Source organism: Macaca nemestrina, chromosome 1, assembly GCF_043159975.1.
Source record: "Macaca nemestrina isolate mMacNem1 chromosome 1, mMacNem.hap1, whole genome shotgun sequence".
In the NCBI taxonomy this organism is placed as follows: Eukaryota; Metazoa; Chordata; class Mammalia; order Primates; family Cercopithecidae; genus Macaca; species Macaca nemestrina.
Window position 1 is genome coordinate 169160517 of NC_092125.1, and position 16238 is coordinate 169176754.

Consider the following 16238-nt stretch of genomic DNA (forward strand, 5'->3'; position numbering starts at 1 on the left):
ATGCGACAAATTTAATAAAAATCACTAAATTATTTAAAAATCAATAATAAACAGCCCAATTTAAAATTAGCAAAGGTTTTGATATTTCACCAAAAAAGACACACTAATGGCAAATAGGCACATGAAAAAAATGCTCAGCATCATTGTTCATTAGAGAAATATTCACTAAAACCACAATGAGATACCACTTCACACATTTTATAATGACTAATATTAAAATGACAGATTCTACTAAGTTGTGGTGAGGCTGTGGAGCAACCAGGACTTTTCATACATTGCTGGTGGGGAAACAAAGTAATACAGCCCCTTTGGAAAACAGACTGGCAGTTTCTTATAAAGTTTAACACACACTTAACATATGGCATAGTAATTCCACCCCTAGAAATATGAAAACTTATATTCAACCCAAAACCACTATTAAACCCTGAATGTGTAATAGTAGATTTGAAACATCAAAAAACTCCCAGCCTGGGCAATATGGTGAAACCCTATCTCTACAAAAAATACAAAAATTAGCCGGGCATGATGGTGCATGCCTGTGGTCGCAGCTACTCAAGAGGCTGAGATGGGAGGATCACTTGAGCCCAGGAGGTGGAGGCTACAGTGAGCTGTGATCATGCCACTGCACTCCAGCCTGGGTGACAGAGAAAGACCCTGTCTCAAAGCAAAACAAACAAAACAAAAAACTACCAAAAACTCAAATGTTCTTTAATTGGTGAATGGATAAGCAAACTGTGGCATATCTGTACAATAGAATGGTACTCAGCAATAAAAAGGAATTAACTATTGATACATACAACATGGATGAATCTCAAATGCACTGTGTTAAATGAAAGATGCCAGACTCAAAATACATATCATAATGTTTCCATTTATCCTTTTCTGGAAAAGGCAAAACTATAGATATGGAGAATATATCGATGGTTTCCAGGAGTTTCAGGTGGGGAAAGGACTGACTATAAAGGTGCAGCATCAGATAATTTTGGGGAGCGGTGTTACTGTTGTATATCTTGACTGTGGTGTTGGTTACATGACTGCATTTTCAAAATTCATGAAACTTCAACAAAAAGTGTGTATTTTCACTCCCATTAGGATAGCTACTGTAAAACAAATAAACCAAACAAAAAACAAGTACTGGTAAGGAGGGGAAGAAATTCGAACCCTTGTGCATTGCTGGTGGGAAAGTTTTAAAATGGTACACCCACTATGGAAAACAGTATGGCAGTTTCTCAAACAATTAAGCAGAATTACCATATGATCTAGCAATTTCACTTCTGGGCACATGCTCAAAAGAACTGAAAGCAGACTCAAACTGATATTTGTACACTTATGTTTATAGTAGCATTATTCACAGTAGCCAAAAGGTGGAAGCAAGTCAACTGTCCATTGATGGATGGACGGATAAACAAAATGTGGCATATACACACAATGGAATATTATTCAGCCTTAGAAAGAAAGGAAATTCCGACACATGCTACACATGGATGAACCCCGAAGACATTATGCCAAGTGAAATAAGTCAGTCACAAAAGGACAAATATTGTTTAATTCCACTTTTATGAGGTGCCTAGAGTAGCCAAATTCAGAGAGACAGAAAGTAGAACAGTGATTTGCTAGGAACTGGCGAGAGGGTGGAATGGGGCATTATTATTCAATGGTACAGAGTTTGGGAAGATGAAAAAGTTCTAGAGATGGATGGTCATGACGGTTGCACGACAATATGAAAGTATTTAATGCCACAGAACTGTACACTTTTGGCCACGACTAAAAGAGTTACTGGGAAATATACCTGAATTGACGAGGAATAAGAATCAAAATTCCTCCCTTAGCACCACCCTTCGGCTCATATGCCGTCAGCCGCCTGGCTTGCTTTCAGTTTTTAAACTACACCAAGGTCCTGTCTCTCAAGACCTCTACAAAGCCTCTTCCTTCTGCTGGAATGCTAGACCCCCTAAACCTCTCCCTGGTTGGCTCCTCCTTCTGCCATGTCCCCTCCCAACGTCTCCCTTGATTGGTTCCTCCTTCTGCTTGGCCCCCAGCCCCTCCCCTGATTGGCTCCTCCTTTCCATCACTGCTTCAGATTCCCTTTTAGAGTTGTCGCTCCCGCTCACCCTTGTCCAATAATGATTTACTGAATACTTCTAGGAGCCAATCACCATTCTACAGGAATATAGCATTGAACAATACAGTGCTTACCTGTGAGAGGTTAGGGGGCATGACGAACACTAAAAGAAACAGGGTAGGAAACAGTGAGGAAGGGCAAGGGAGGTGCTGTTTCAAAGAGGGTTGGCAAGGATACTTCTTGCTGTTCTCAAGCAAGAGGAGCAGCAAGTTCAAAGGTTCTGGGTCAGGAATGTGCTTAGAGTGCTGAAAGAACAGAGTTATATGCAAGGGGGAGGGGAGGTAAAAGATAAGGTCACAAAGGTGGAAGGGGCCAGATCACATCCAGCTGCGAAGGCCACCAGTAATTCAGGATTGTACTGAGTCAGATGAGAACCTTTAGGGACTTTTAAGCAGAGGTATGACATATCTGACTTACATTTATAAAATATCTCCTTGGCACTCTTTTTTTTTTTTTTTTTTTTTTTTTTTTTTTTTTTTTGTAGAGACATGGTCTCACCATGTTGCCCATGCTGGTCTTCAACTCCTGGCCTCAAGGGGTCCTGCCACCTCGGCCTCCCAGAGTGCTGGGATTACCAAAGTGAGCCACCACACCCAGCCCAGCCTGCCCTTGGTACTCTTTCTAAAGGCCCCATATTTCCTTCATAATATTACTCAAAATTTACAACGTATATTTATTTGTAAGATTATTTGTTTAATGTCTATTTCACCTAGCAGGCTGCATATTTTATAACAGTAGGAATCATGTCTCTCTCTTTGTGACAACATAAACTCAAATCCAAGCATAATACCTGGCACACAGTCTGTGTTCAATAAAGATTTGTGAAGTGAATTAACTAATGAACTCTAACCTCTAGGATAGAGTAGATCCATGTATATTAGTTTGCAAGTACACAATCATTTTTGTATTTTTTTACATTCTTAAATGTAGCCCAACTTTCTCTAGGTGACTATATTAAACATTAGAACCAAATAATACTTAGAGTCTACTTAGAGTCCTAATGTGCTTGATACTGTAGCAGATACTTCTACTCACCTGAAACGTTCTTAATCTTTAGTAGCAGATAAAGACCCTAGACATTTCATAGTAATTCTAAAGTAATAAAATGGACACATTAAACATAGTAGTAAAAGCTAAATTTGTAACAGTAACTACTAAAAAGTTACAAAGTCTACCATTTAAAGGCTGCTGGGCAATGTCTGTGGTCTAGAAATTTTTGAGTCCTCATAATGTGACACAGACAGGGGTAACCACCAGGACTACGCAGTGTTCTTTCCTGTGTTCTGTGTTCTTTCCTGCAAGAGCTCATGCTCTAATAAGTCATCTCCAGGATGTTTTACTGCTTGTAACTCTTGCCTACATTTTTTTATCTGAATATGTGCAAATAATGTATTTGCCTCTTTCATGGTCATCTGAAATCATACTATCTCAAGTTTAAAACACTCCTAACAAATGTGTTTGGTTCATAATTAGCACACAGGCTAACCCCCCGAAGACTACAGAAGTGGCAAATTTCCCCTTTTCACAAATGGTTCAGTGAAGCCAATTCTGGATCAAATAGCCAAGACTGCAACAAAAAACAAACCAACCAACCAACCCAATCTATGTTCTCCAGGTTTTTCCCCAAAACCACTCAGGGCAGCAACAACTCGGTGACTAACAGTCCCCTAGAAAGGGAGCAGAACAAGCAGCAGAAAGCACTGGCTGTCTCCTGCAGTGGCCAAGGACAGCTCTTGTTCAGGCACCGCCAAGCAGAATATGGAAACGAACCCATTTCAGCATGTCCTGTCTTTGGGATGTCATGAGAAATATAGGCTTTAGAGAGAGCCAATCCATTAAAGCAGATTGTGTCAGGACAAAGAAGGCCCAGTATCCTGGCAGAGGTACATGGAGTAATCCAAGTGGGGGGAAAAAGTCCCATGAAGTTTCATATGAGTTAGCAAATAATAGAGGACGGACAAGAAACCCAACAGGTCTTTCTACACCTCTAGTCCCCTAGAAATGAATGCAGTGATCACAGAAAAACTCTTAAAATATTTAAATATACAGACATATGCTACCAGTAATATGGACATGAAAATATCCTGAAACCATTTATAAATACTATACATTTATATCAGAGATGATATACTTCCAATTTTCTTTTTCAAATATCTTTTAATGGTAATACACAGCACAGTAATTGCCATGGGTTCATGGCTTCTCTGTAACATATTTTTTTTTCCTATATAGAATCCTCACCTTATTTTCAAGTGACATAGAAATAAAACTACTGTAAGCTGGTTAAATTTTTATATACAGAGTCAAGGCAGACTGATGAATCTATATTTCAGCATATTTATAGATCATTAATTTCTAGCAATTCATTTTTTGAATTAAGATTTTTTTAAAGAAAGCAAGAAAAGTTGGCCACCATAAACTAGACTCAGTTTGTGTTTTTCCTTAACATGCGCCTTATCAGCTCAGCCACAGCTGAAGTGATTCCAAATTGCTTTATGACACACTTGGATTTTCTCCTGCTAATAATTCCTCCTTCCTGCCCATGACTGGCAGGCTTCTTCCACACTGCAGTAATGTGGGACAGCTAATTATCTACCAATCCACCTTGCTCTTCCATACTTGGCGACTTTTATCTGCACAGGACAGCTGCACTCTCTGCGTTTGAAGTAAAATGTCAGTCTCTGCTAATGCAACAAGACTTACATCATTAATGATGTCTCCACACTTTGAAGAAACAACTCAAAGCCTAATTAAAAATTCAGATTCATTTTCACTGGTTTGCCGATTTTCACTGTCCTTCCACCAGAGCCTTGAATATCTTTAAAAATACTCCATGCAAAAATAAAATAAAATAAAAATCCAAGGGGAAGCAAGAAAAAAAAAAGGGGCTGCCGTTTTGGGCTTTGACTGCATCTTTATAATAACTGTTATGGTTGGAAGAGAACCAAGACATTATCATGTACAAGATAAGAATTTACTCCCCTGGCTTCCCCTCTACAATTACAATAAAGCATACTATTTCCAGAGAAATATGGACCATAAGCTACTTTTTACATTCCCCACTCTGGTATTTAGGTGTTGGAACTTTTCAAACGGTAATTAACTCGGAAATCATTTGACTGTGTACATCTGAAGTACAGAAAGCTACCTTTGAACTCAGAAAAAAAGAGGGCAAGGTAAAGAAACATTTAAACAACATTTAGTTTGTTTCATCATCACATTAAATGAACCATTCCTCCAAAGTAGTAATCCTATTGCAATTTTCACAAAAAAAAAAAAAAAAAAAAAGGAGAGAGAAAGAAACAACTTCATATCCCCTTAATGACTAGGGAGAGAGAGGTAGGTCACAAAATCCAATTTCTAAATAGAACTTTACCTGAAAATTACAGGTAGAATTTTCTTCTGTGGCTTTTACATAAACAAACACAAAACAAAGTCATTCCTCCTCTAAAGTATTTTTTAAATAACTTACCTTTTCAGAAAAAAAAAAAATGCTTCAATGGTACTGGTTCACAATGATAGTTATTGACCAGTTAAGTTTGCACTTAAAAAAATCTAACAACATTCTAGTAAGTCTAAGAATTTTTTAACTTTCTTCACTGACTCACTGACTTCTAGGTATTTAGCAACTTAAAAATCTAGTCAGCTGTCAAATTAGACCATCAACTTTAAGTTCGCAGCCATTAAATCATTAAGCCAAACTTTCTTTTCAGAAGAGGAATGTATACTACTATATCAAGTTTCCTTTTCCATTCTAAGAGAAAAATGGGGGGAAAAGGGGGCTCCCACAGTATAATATTATGAAAAGGGTCAAAAAACGAGAGACTAAAACCAAAACATGAGTTCTAAATCTATCACTTACTACTGGTGTGATCTCCAGAGAGCCACTTCCTCACTGGGTCTCAGTTTCTGTAAAATGAACATTTGTAAAACAAGCGGGGCAGATTTGACTATCTCTCTGGTCCATCCCTGTTCTCATAGCAGCCAGTGATCTGTAGATCTGAGAGGTCAGGGAGAAATGGCAGGTCTGCTAAGCCTGGATTTGCACAACTCCACAGGAGGGACCACACTGGGCAGCCAGCCTGTCTTTGGACCAGAGGCAGGGAGTCCACCTTGCAGGATCAAACTAAACTTGGGGAGGCAAAACCCAGAAATGTAGCAGGCCTTGGCAACCGGTGACTGCTGAACAGCGTCTGAGTCTGAAGACACTTTGGCTGAGTTTTCTAGGTTCTAAGCTTTCTCCAGATTTTTGTTTCTTCTCCTCAGAGCACCTCACCTCCAAATACAAAGAACTTAGGCACAAGCAGCAGCTAGTTCCCAACTTAAACATTGATAAGCTACTGCCAGCCATACTGAAATAGAGGGGAGAACCTATTTAAGAAGTAGGCATGCAAAGAGACAAAAACAGCGTACTGGCCACATGCTTTGAGCCCTAATCCAGTCCTGCCCAAAGATCTACCCCAGACACTTCAAGTGCATAGGGCAGTAGCTTCCTTTCTTGCCAGTATGAGTTGAGTGTTCTGCTGCCTGCCATGTCACAAGTCTTTACTGACATGAAGGATCCAAGAAACACCCCCCAGCTTGACTTCTGCCTATTTCTCCCACCTCTATTTATGCCCTTTCTTCCAACTAGTTCTCTAAACTCCAAAACCATAATGCCATCTTTCCACTCATCAAAGGTGTTACGCTTTTCCTCAAAAAGGAGCCTTTTGGGAAGTCCACTCTGACTAACCAACTCCTACTTCATTCCACTTTCTCAGGGAGGCCTGCCAGAATCCCTCTGTGCCCTTAAATAGGTTAACATCCCTGACACTTTCTCCAAGCATCCCGAAACGCCTCTCATAACATTCATTACCTCAGAAATTAACTGACAGGTAGGTATCTCAAACCTAACATAGTACCTGGCACCAAGTAAACCTTCATCTTGTTGAAGTCATTATGATGACAAGTTCATCTCTCAAAGCAATCCATTCTAGAACTCTTCTATCAGAAAGTTCTTCTTTGTATCACAAATAAATCAGCCTCCCCATAACCAGCACACAACCCCTGCGTTTTCTTTCTGGAATCCGCTGAATAATCCTAACCCAGACACTGCAAATTGGTGGCCTCTGGCTCTATCCAGCCTGCAGACATGTTTGGTTTGGCCCACATGGTGTGTGTGTGTTTTTGTTTGTTTGTTTTTGTTTTTGTTTTTGTTTTTTTGAGACGGAGTCTTGCTCTGTAGCCCGGGCTGGAGTGCAGTGGCCGGATCTCAGCTCACTGCAAGCTCCGCCTCCCAGGTTTGCGCCATTCTCCTGCCTCAGCCTCCTGAGTAGCTGGGACTACAGGTGCCCGCCACCTCGCCCGGCTAGTTTTTTGTATTTTTAGTAGAGACGGGGTTTCACCGTGTTAGCCAGGATGGTCTCGATCTCCTGACCTCGTGATCCGCCCGTCTCGGCCTCCCAAAGTGCTGGGATTACAGGCTTGAGCCACCGCGCCCGGCCTGTTTTTGTTTTTTAAACTGAATTAGTTGCCAAAAATTTAAAGATATTTTACGGAAAAAACAGACACCCAGCTTCTCATAAAAAACAAAGTCATGTGACAACATTGGACCCACATGGCTACTGGGCAACAGAGTAGCTGAGTGGTCCTGCCCCTCTTCAGCCTTGGCACAGCCCTCCAGCTTGCAACATCCAACACCACTCCCTGCTTACCTACACCTGGTCCACTTCATTCGTTTTGTCTAACTGACCTCTAGAAACACGAATTCGATATAGCAACCCTGGGTGTACTCAGGGTTCCCATATTTTAGCATTTATTTCTATATTGTCTTGAGCCATCCAAGTTGGTTTAGCCTCTCTGGATATGACAGAGCTCTGCGGTCTTAGGGCGAGGCACTAGATGTCCTATTACTCTCAGCCTCCGTGTAATGAGGAACCCAATGAATATTTGCTGACAGACTGATCAGAAGATACCGTATATTAGTCCAGCTCTTCCTCTTCAATCTGCCTGTCTTCTCTCCCAGTTACAGCTATCTTGCTTGGTCCTTTTCTGACTCTTGTGTCTTCTGGAAGAGGCAGAGAACAGGGACAAGCAGTAGATGTGGTTCATGTTGCAGCAGTCCAGTTTGTGTGCCTAGGCTACATGCCAGCCTTTAAGAAAAACAAGGACCCTCCCAGTCTTGTGGGGAAATCCAGGCATGAAATCGAGGGCCAGACAGCACAATTAGGGATAGACCTAGAGGAGCTTCCCCAAAGAAGCTTGGCATTACATTGGGAAGGCTGGGGAATTTGCTGGGCAAAGGTATTAGCGAATTTGCAAAAATCTAGGAGACTCGGCAACGGTTTTATTCAGGCACATCATTGTTAAAAAGTGTAGCCTAAACAACCTCCAAAATATTTATATCTATTTGTCAATTGTAAATTTTATACACTAGTATACCAATATATTATATATATTATAAAACATTACAAATATAGGAATTAAATAAGGATACAATAAAAATGTCATAGATGAAATTATGTGATATCCGGAATTTGCTTCAAAATAATCTGAGGGAAGAGCAAGTGGAGGCAGAGGTAGAAATGAAACCAGCCTGACCATCAGTTAATAACTGTCTAAGCTGGGTGAGAGGTATGTGGATATTCATATGCTATTTTATTTACCTTTGTATATGTTTTTAAATCTTTGTAGTTTAAAGAAATAACTATGACTAGCCAGGTCTAGCATTTTCTTCAGAAAGCCCCAAGCATGGTTTTGCACCACATCCAAAGGTCTGTGAACCATATCTTAAAAACCTGGGGGCAGAGGATTGACCATATTGAAATCTGCAGGTCTACAAATTAGATTCCAGTTTCCTTCAGGCTCAGGAGCTACATGTTTACTACCTTCCAGGTTCTGTGCCCTGGCGCTAAATGAACTGCTCTCACATGTATATTTCTGTTTATTGACTGCTCCTACCTGAAGCCCTGAGCTAGACACTTGGTTATCCTTTAAAGTATATTTCCCACCATCAGCTACATGAAATGCAAAGACATTGAAGTTCAGAGTGATGTAATAACATGCCAGAAGTTACACAGTTAATAACCAACTGGCTGAGTCAAAATTCTTGTCCCTGTTGTCCCTTCATATTTTGACTTTCAATAAATTCTTACTCCAAGGTACAAGCATACCTAAAATAAATCCCACTCCATCTAATACCAAAATTCCAGAGTTCTGCAAGGTTCCTGCCTGCAAGTCCACTTAAGCTCAAGGAAGGAACTCCTCAAGCAGCAACCAGAAATAGCACCAACATGTTACGAAGTGTAAAACCATCTCCACTCCCTCCCCCAAGCCCTTCCAGACTCAAGTACTATTGGCAGGAAAAACATAATAAGCACAAGGAATAAGGCCAGCTAAGATAGGCATTAGTGAGAAGGAAGTCGAGGAAGTGCTAAGCACAACAGAGACAGTTTATCAGAAGTCATTCAACATGCTTTTTCTTGGGCTAATTCCTGACAAGTTCAACTCAGAGTCATCCGTCTGTCAATGGTCAGTTTTCTTCTATTCTAAATATCCATTTTCAAAAGAAAGCAACACAGCAGTTTTTCCACTAAGGCTTATATGGTACACAAGGCATAGAATCAAACCACATTATTTGCATACACAGGTGATTTTTCCTTCGAAAATGTTCTATATTGTATAATTTACACATTCAAATCATTCTAAACCAGCCCTGTCCTATCATGATGCATGTGATTTAGAGGAAATTACACATCTTACCAAACATGACTGCAAACCAGCTTGCAGTTACAATAGAGCCAGCAAGATGTTTATGTCCAATAACCACAGAAGCTCTAGGATAATGGCCAAAGAAATGAAACATGGGAGCCATACGAAGGGGCGCAGGAGTCAGAGTCCTGTTCAGATATTCAAGATACACCAGCTACCTTGTCCAGTGTCACCAAAGGAATCAGAAACATCTGATGAACTACTGATTTGGCTACCCTTTATGTGTGAAGCAGCAGCAGCAACAGCTGCTCCTGCTTTTAGGACTGGCCTGTGTATGTGGACATTTCACTGAAAAGGACAAGGGAGAAGTAGCTAACTTCTTTGACTTCACCAAAGGGGCTTGGGCAAGGCTCCTCTATGCTCCCACGATATCCTGTTTCTCTCTGTACCACTGCACCAACCTACTGCAGTGTAACGCCTCTATGCCTCTCGCTAACCACCTGTATCATAATGCCTCTTTTTGTGTCTATTTCCATCATTGGTTGAGAGATTAAGTGCATGGGCCAGGCTTTAGTCACCTTTGACTGCCAGTTTAATCTAACCCAAGACCCTTCATAGAGCAGAAGCTCCCCAAAAGTTTGTTGGATATATGCGAAAATGAATAATGCAGGACAGACACAGTAGCTCACACCTGTAATTCCAGTACTTTGGGAAGCCAAGGTGGGAGGATCACTCGAGGCCAGCAGTTCAAGACTAGCCTGGCCAACACAGTGAAACTCCATACCTACAAAAAATAACAATATTAGCAGGGTGTGGTACTATGCGCCTGTAGTCTCAGCTACTCAGGAGGATTGCTTGAGCCTAGGAGTTTGAGGTTACAGTGAATTATGATCACATCACTGCACTCCAGCCTGGGTAACACAGCAAAGATCCTGTCTCTTTAAAAAAAAAAAAAAAAAAAAAAAGGAATAATGAATTTAGTGCATTGCTGTTTTACTGCATACAAAGAAGGGTTGCTCTTTACTTTCAGCTGTAGTCACTATTTACAACATTGCTTTATATCTTTGACACTTCTGCCCCAGATGAGCCCTTCAGTTCCTGAACACGCCTCTGTTCTAGCTGCTGCTTTTTCTTCAATTGGAGTTGAAGCTCCAGTTCTTGCTTCTGGTATTTCTTCTGCCCTGACTGGAAGAAACACTGCTCCTCCCTCCCTCCCAGGCCCTATCCAGCAGCTGTCTGACCAACCTGCTGCTCTGTCTGCCAAGTTCATAGTAAGTGTGCCCAGCCCGGTAGAGTTGGGCTAACTTTAAGGCAGGCGCACTGGCCATGTGCCAGGCCCTTGCTGTTAGGAAGCCTGTATTGTCCTATAATGTTAAATGGGCCTTATAAGTGCCTGGCGAAATGGCTCCCAGAGCCAGATATGCCTTCTAACAAGCAGGCATTGTTATTTAGCTGGTTTACCTGTGCAATCTTATCTCCTCCTCCAGAATGTAAACTCCTTAAGGAGTTGTGCTGGAATATGTCCTTGTAAAAAATCCCCTGAATACCCAGCATAGAGCTCCATGCTCAGTAAGCTTTCAATAATTATTTCTCCATTTGAGAACAACCACATCCATCAATATTTCTCCGTCCCAGCTTAACATTAACAGATGCCTTTACACGCACTATTTCCTTTAAGTTCACAGAGCAAATCTTGAGGAAGAATCACCATCCTCAATTTTACAGATAAAAATCACCCATCTTGCAAATGGCAGAGCTGGAATCCAGGTCTCTACCTACCCAATGTGGGGCTCTTTCCACTCCAAGATATTGCTTGATAAAAACTTGTTGCACAAATAAATAGGCAAAAACATGTCTCCCTGGACACAGCCACTTACTGCTCCCAGACCTCAACGCCACCATGGTTCCTCTGCACCAGACCAGTGAGGAGATGATGATTAGGTTTTTGACTTTTATCCATGATGTATGATGTCTGCTGCCAGGGGAACAGTATTCAGTGACAGCTTTCCCAGAGCACTGGCTAAATTGGTTGGCACAACTTATTTAAAGATTTTTTAAAACAGTTTGTCCATTATTGAAAAGGAACAACAAAAATCATGAGTAGGCAGCCCCCACTGAAGAATTTTCCAAGAAAATCTTCAAGATAGATGCTTTTCAAACTGTCTTCTTTATCAGCAAGTGCAAAAACTACGTCATGGGAAACTATGGTACTGCAAGAAGGCTAGGTTTCTGTTTTTGTAAAATTACCCCCTTGCAACTCCTTATAAGCAGTAAGTGCTGCCACTCGAAATACTGCAAAACAGCAGGCCTGGTTTGAGGGCTACTTTGTAATTTCTCAAACTTTAAAATTGTCTTTCAAGAATTTCAGCAGCAAAAGCCATATAAAAGTCTGAACATTGACTTTTTACATATAAAGAGACCTATAGAATGTTTCTCATAAAGTGAGATGCTGTCCTGAAAGGCCTGTACTATGCTCAGAATGCCAAGGTCAAATGAAAGGAGTCAATCCCTTAAGCAAGGGAAGACATTCTTTTCCAAAGAGACACAACTGTCCCCCCTCCACCCACACCCCGATCATCTTCGTAGGAAGTCAGACCTTAAAGCCTACGTGAGGCTTACCTCTGAAAAACAGATTAGCTCCACATCTAGAAAATCCAACATGCTGCAGGGAGGGCTATATAACCTACGCTTTAGGTAACTAAACCCACATAATTTCAGACCCACTGAACAAATCCCAAAGGTTTACAGATGAGAATGTGGGGCTCAAAATCTTTGTTCTAAGGTCAGAAATCTAACCTGCATTCGACTTTTTTTTTTAACCAGTCTAACTAAATTAAAAAGAGACACTTTCTGCAATTTTCCCAGATAGAAGCAAGTGGCAGATCAATGTACAGCTCAAGAAGTAGAATTTAAATACAGTATGTGTGTCTCCTTTCAAAAAGGGAGAGAAGCCACTTCACATTTTGCCAGACAAAACCCTGTCCACAGGAGGTCCGTTTCCACAATGAGGTTGCAAAGGTGTTAGAAAGAGGCCAGTTGGGAGGAGATAAAGGGCCATTTGGGCACAAACCCCCCACCGATCAGAGCTTTTTTTCGAAGTGTCTCTTTTTCAACAGGGAAGCCTTTTAAAACTACATTTGCTTAGGATCCCTACCTGAATGACAATGTGTTGGGATCCAATTTCACCTTTTGTCAAGGACTGGGTGAGAAACAGTAAAACGGCTGTCAGCGTTTTAGAAAAAGCAAGTCCTTAACTTACAAGGAAAAGGCATGGAGGGGGGTGGTAGGGGAGAATCCTAAGATTTCTTGTCCGGCCCTAGTGATAGAGTGAAGGTGGCAAATGCCTACAAATCCTACAACCAGAGTCCACAACTCCAATATATTAAGTTTCCTTTATTAAAAGAGGTGCCTCAATGCAAAACTACAATTCTGTTTGTGCTCTGAATGGAAACATTCACCACTATTTTTTTTAATCCTAGCTTTCCATCTTTTCTAAAAGTCACTTCACTCCTAAGAACTCAGCAATAATCAGAAATCAGAAAATGCATATGGACAAAATTGCAACTGAATCTGAACCTGAAAGATCGGCATAGTTGAATGATGCATCTTAAAAGCTTATCTATTATTATGCAAATCAAGAAAACCCAACTCCATTGCACTTCAGGGCCGGGTGTCTGCAAATAAATGCAAAATTACCTTTCAAAATCCATCCACTCTTCAGTCCTCAATGTCCCCCTTAAAAATAATCCCAGTGGTCTTTCCCTACAGTAGAAAAGGTCTGTGGAACTTGCCTCAGGAAAATTGTAACCTCGTGGGTTACAATTACACTGGTGTGGGGAAGTGGAAAGAAGAAGGAGGAAGAAGGAAAAAGAAAAGGAGGAGGAGGAGAACAAGAAGGAGGAGAAGGAGGAAGTAGAAGGAAGAAAAAAAGAGAAGAGGAGGATGAGGAAGAAGAAAGAAGTAAGAAACCTAAATCCCAAAAGTGACTTGAACACCTCTCCCGGTGGAAGGTGGAAGGAGTGGTCACAGTAGGATGGAAATCAGAAACCTATTCCAAGAACGCATTCTTGGAAACTTCGATCTTTCAAAGACCACATTCATCCCCATGATTGTTAGAATGTATAAGAGAATGGTGTTAATTTATATAAGAATGTTATAGCAAAGGTTTCAGGCTGGGAATGTCATCTCAACCTCTCCTAATCTAGTGGGCCTTTATGGCCAAGTGGATTAAAATAACAGCGGGGAAGAATCTCCAGGTGGTTGGTGTTCAGCAATTTTTACTACTGTTGGTCGTGAGTAACATCCTCAGGATTCCTTACTAGCTGTGGGCAGTTTTTCTGTTACTCCCCCTTCCTCTCCAGAGGAGGACGGACATGATAAACAATTTGGAGAAATGGGAACCTTATTCACTTTGCTCCCTTTCTCCTCGACCCAAAAAGGCACACACGAAACAAAAATCATACAGCAGACAACACGCAAACCACAGCAGGATATGCGGAAAGCAACAAAAAGAGTCCCCCAGCAGGATTAGAGTCGGGAGTCTACCGGGAATCTACCAGGCCAGCCCCTCCCCCCATGCTCCCGGGCGGGGAAAGGAGCGCGGAGCCCTCTCAGAGGGCCGCTCTCCGCTGGGACCTAGGTGTCCCCGGGGCAGCTGCGTACGCTGCGGCGCCTTCCCTCCCAGCGCCCATCGGTGCGCCTCGGTCGGGGGGACGCGAGGACGCGGTCAAGGGGGTAGGGTGGGGAGTTCGGAAAATCGTCCGAGCCAGACGGGGCTGGCTGCTCTGGGATGGGGACACAAAGAGGGAGGGGAGTTTGCAGGGGTGGCAGGGTGAAAACAAGCCTGCATGGGAAATGGGTGCAAATTAGAAAAGAGGTGCGAGGAAACTGAAGAATCCTTGACGAGATGAAGGAGCTGGTACTCAGAAGAGCGGGGCTGTGCAGGGTCAAGTGGGTTCCGTGCAAAGGGCAGGGGATTCTGCAGAAGAGAAGGGCAGGGGTAGACGAGTGCATGGAAGAAGAGTTGGTGTATTGTCAGGGGGTCTGTACAGAGGACAGAGGGGTCCGACGGGAAGCCGGGCTCTGTGCATGCAAGGAGCCGATGCACACAGTCCAGGGGACTTGTACCGGGAAGTGGGATGGGGCTTTGCGCAAAGGAGAAAGGCGGGATGTCTGGCCAGCTCGAGGGCCACTTACCTGCATGGTGACGACCCCCAGCTCCTCGACCGCCAGCCTGCGCATCTGGCTCGCCAGCACTTGCGCCTCGTCCAGGATGGAGAAATCGGCTTCGGCCCCGGCGCCCAGAAGCCAGCACGCGACCAGGCAGAGCAGCCAGAGGGGCGGCCGCAGCGCCCGGGCCCCAGCCGTCTCCTCTTCCTCCGGCTGGCGGGCCATGCTGCCTCCCTCAACTCCCCGCCGACGGGCTCCGGGCGCGGGGAAGCGGGCCGCGGGAGGTGCGCCCAGGGCCCGCTCGGCGCACCCCGCAAAACTTTCTTCCTCTGCTGCAGGCTCGGCTCCGCGTCGCGGTGGCGGCGGCTCCCAAACTTAGGAGGCGCCCGGCTACAGCGCGGGAGCGCGGGCGGCCACCATCGCAGGGCTCCGCGGCGGTGGGGGGAGGAGGCGGCCGCCCGAGCGGTCCCCGGAGCCCGGCGCCCACCCGGCCCCCGCGGCGCAGAGGGCGTCTCCGAGAGCCGGGGCGCCCGCAGGCCGGGGTGCGCGGGGCCCGAGGCTGACAGTCGGAATCGGAGTCGGAGTCGGAGCCCGAGCCGAGCCGCGGGGCTCTCGCTTCCTGCGAGTCCCGGCGCAGCTAGCAGGCAGCGGCGAGGGCGGGCGGCGGCCCCGGGGAGGAGGAGCGGCGGCCGGGCTGCGAGGCTGGGGCAGCCACCCGAGCGAGGAGGGAAAGGGAAGGCTTCACAAACCCACACAACTGAAAGAAAGCAAGCAAGCCGTGGGGAAAGGGAGGCGTCTGGTGCCACCACGCTGCGCTCCGGCTCTGTGCACTTCCCGGCTGGGCCGCCGCGGCGGCTGCGGAGATTTATGGAACTAGCGAGAGAGGCGGGGAAATTCCCCCGGTTGCCCCTCCTCTCTCTCCCTGGCTCCCGCCTCAGAACCTGCCCCCCGGGACGCCGGGGGCCGGGGATCAGCCTCTCTCTCTGCTTGGGGACCGGCCCAGCCCGGGCAGGGGAGCCCACGGACCTTCCCGTGGCTGGAGAGGTAGACCCCCGCCAGCGTTCCCCGCCTCTGTCCGCGCCAGGGAGCCCACCCGGCCCAGGTTCCACCCATCGAAAAGTCCTTTAAGTTCTAGGACGCTGGCTGTCTGCCTGGCAGCGGTTGGGGAAGAAGGGGACTGCCATGTGTAGGTCCACTCCCTCTCCTCGATGTTATTCATCACAATGACTAGCCAGCGTTCCACCCACAGATTTCTGTT

At 44.2% G+C, this 16238-nt stretch overlaps 1 protein-coding gene across 3 annotated transcripts in view; it reads right to left on the minus strand.

Moving 5' to 3' along the window:
- The window catches only part of LOC105498465 (cache domain containing 1), a 226780-nt gene extending 210960 nt beyond the window's left edge, over positions 1-15820 (minus strand). Inside the window, exon 1 of one of the 3 annotated variants that reach the window (XM_011770615.3) lies at positions 15008-15820. In XM_011770615.3, the coding sequence (XP_011768917.1) occupies positions 15008-15205 (198 nt within the window). In that variant the 5' untranslated portion in view covers positions 15206-15820. Of the gene's footprint in view, positions 1-6977; positions 6999-7023; positions 7040-15007 lie in introns of those variants that run through there. The other 2 variants (XM_071091954.1, XM_011770620.2) reach the window with 2 other exon arrangements.
- Between the last annotated feature and the right edge of the window lie 418 nt (positions 15821-16238).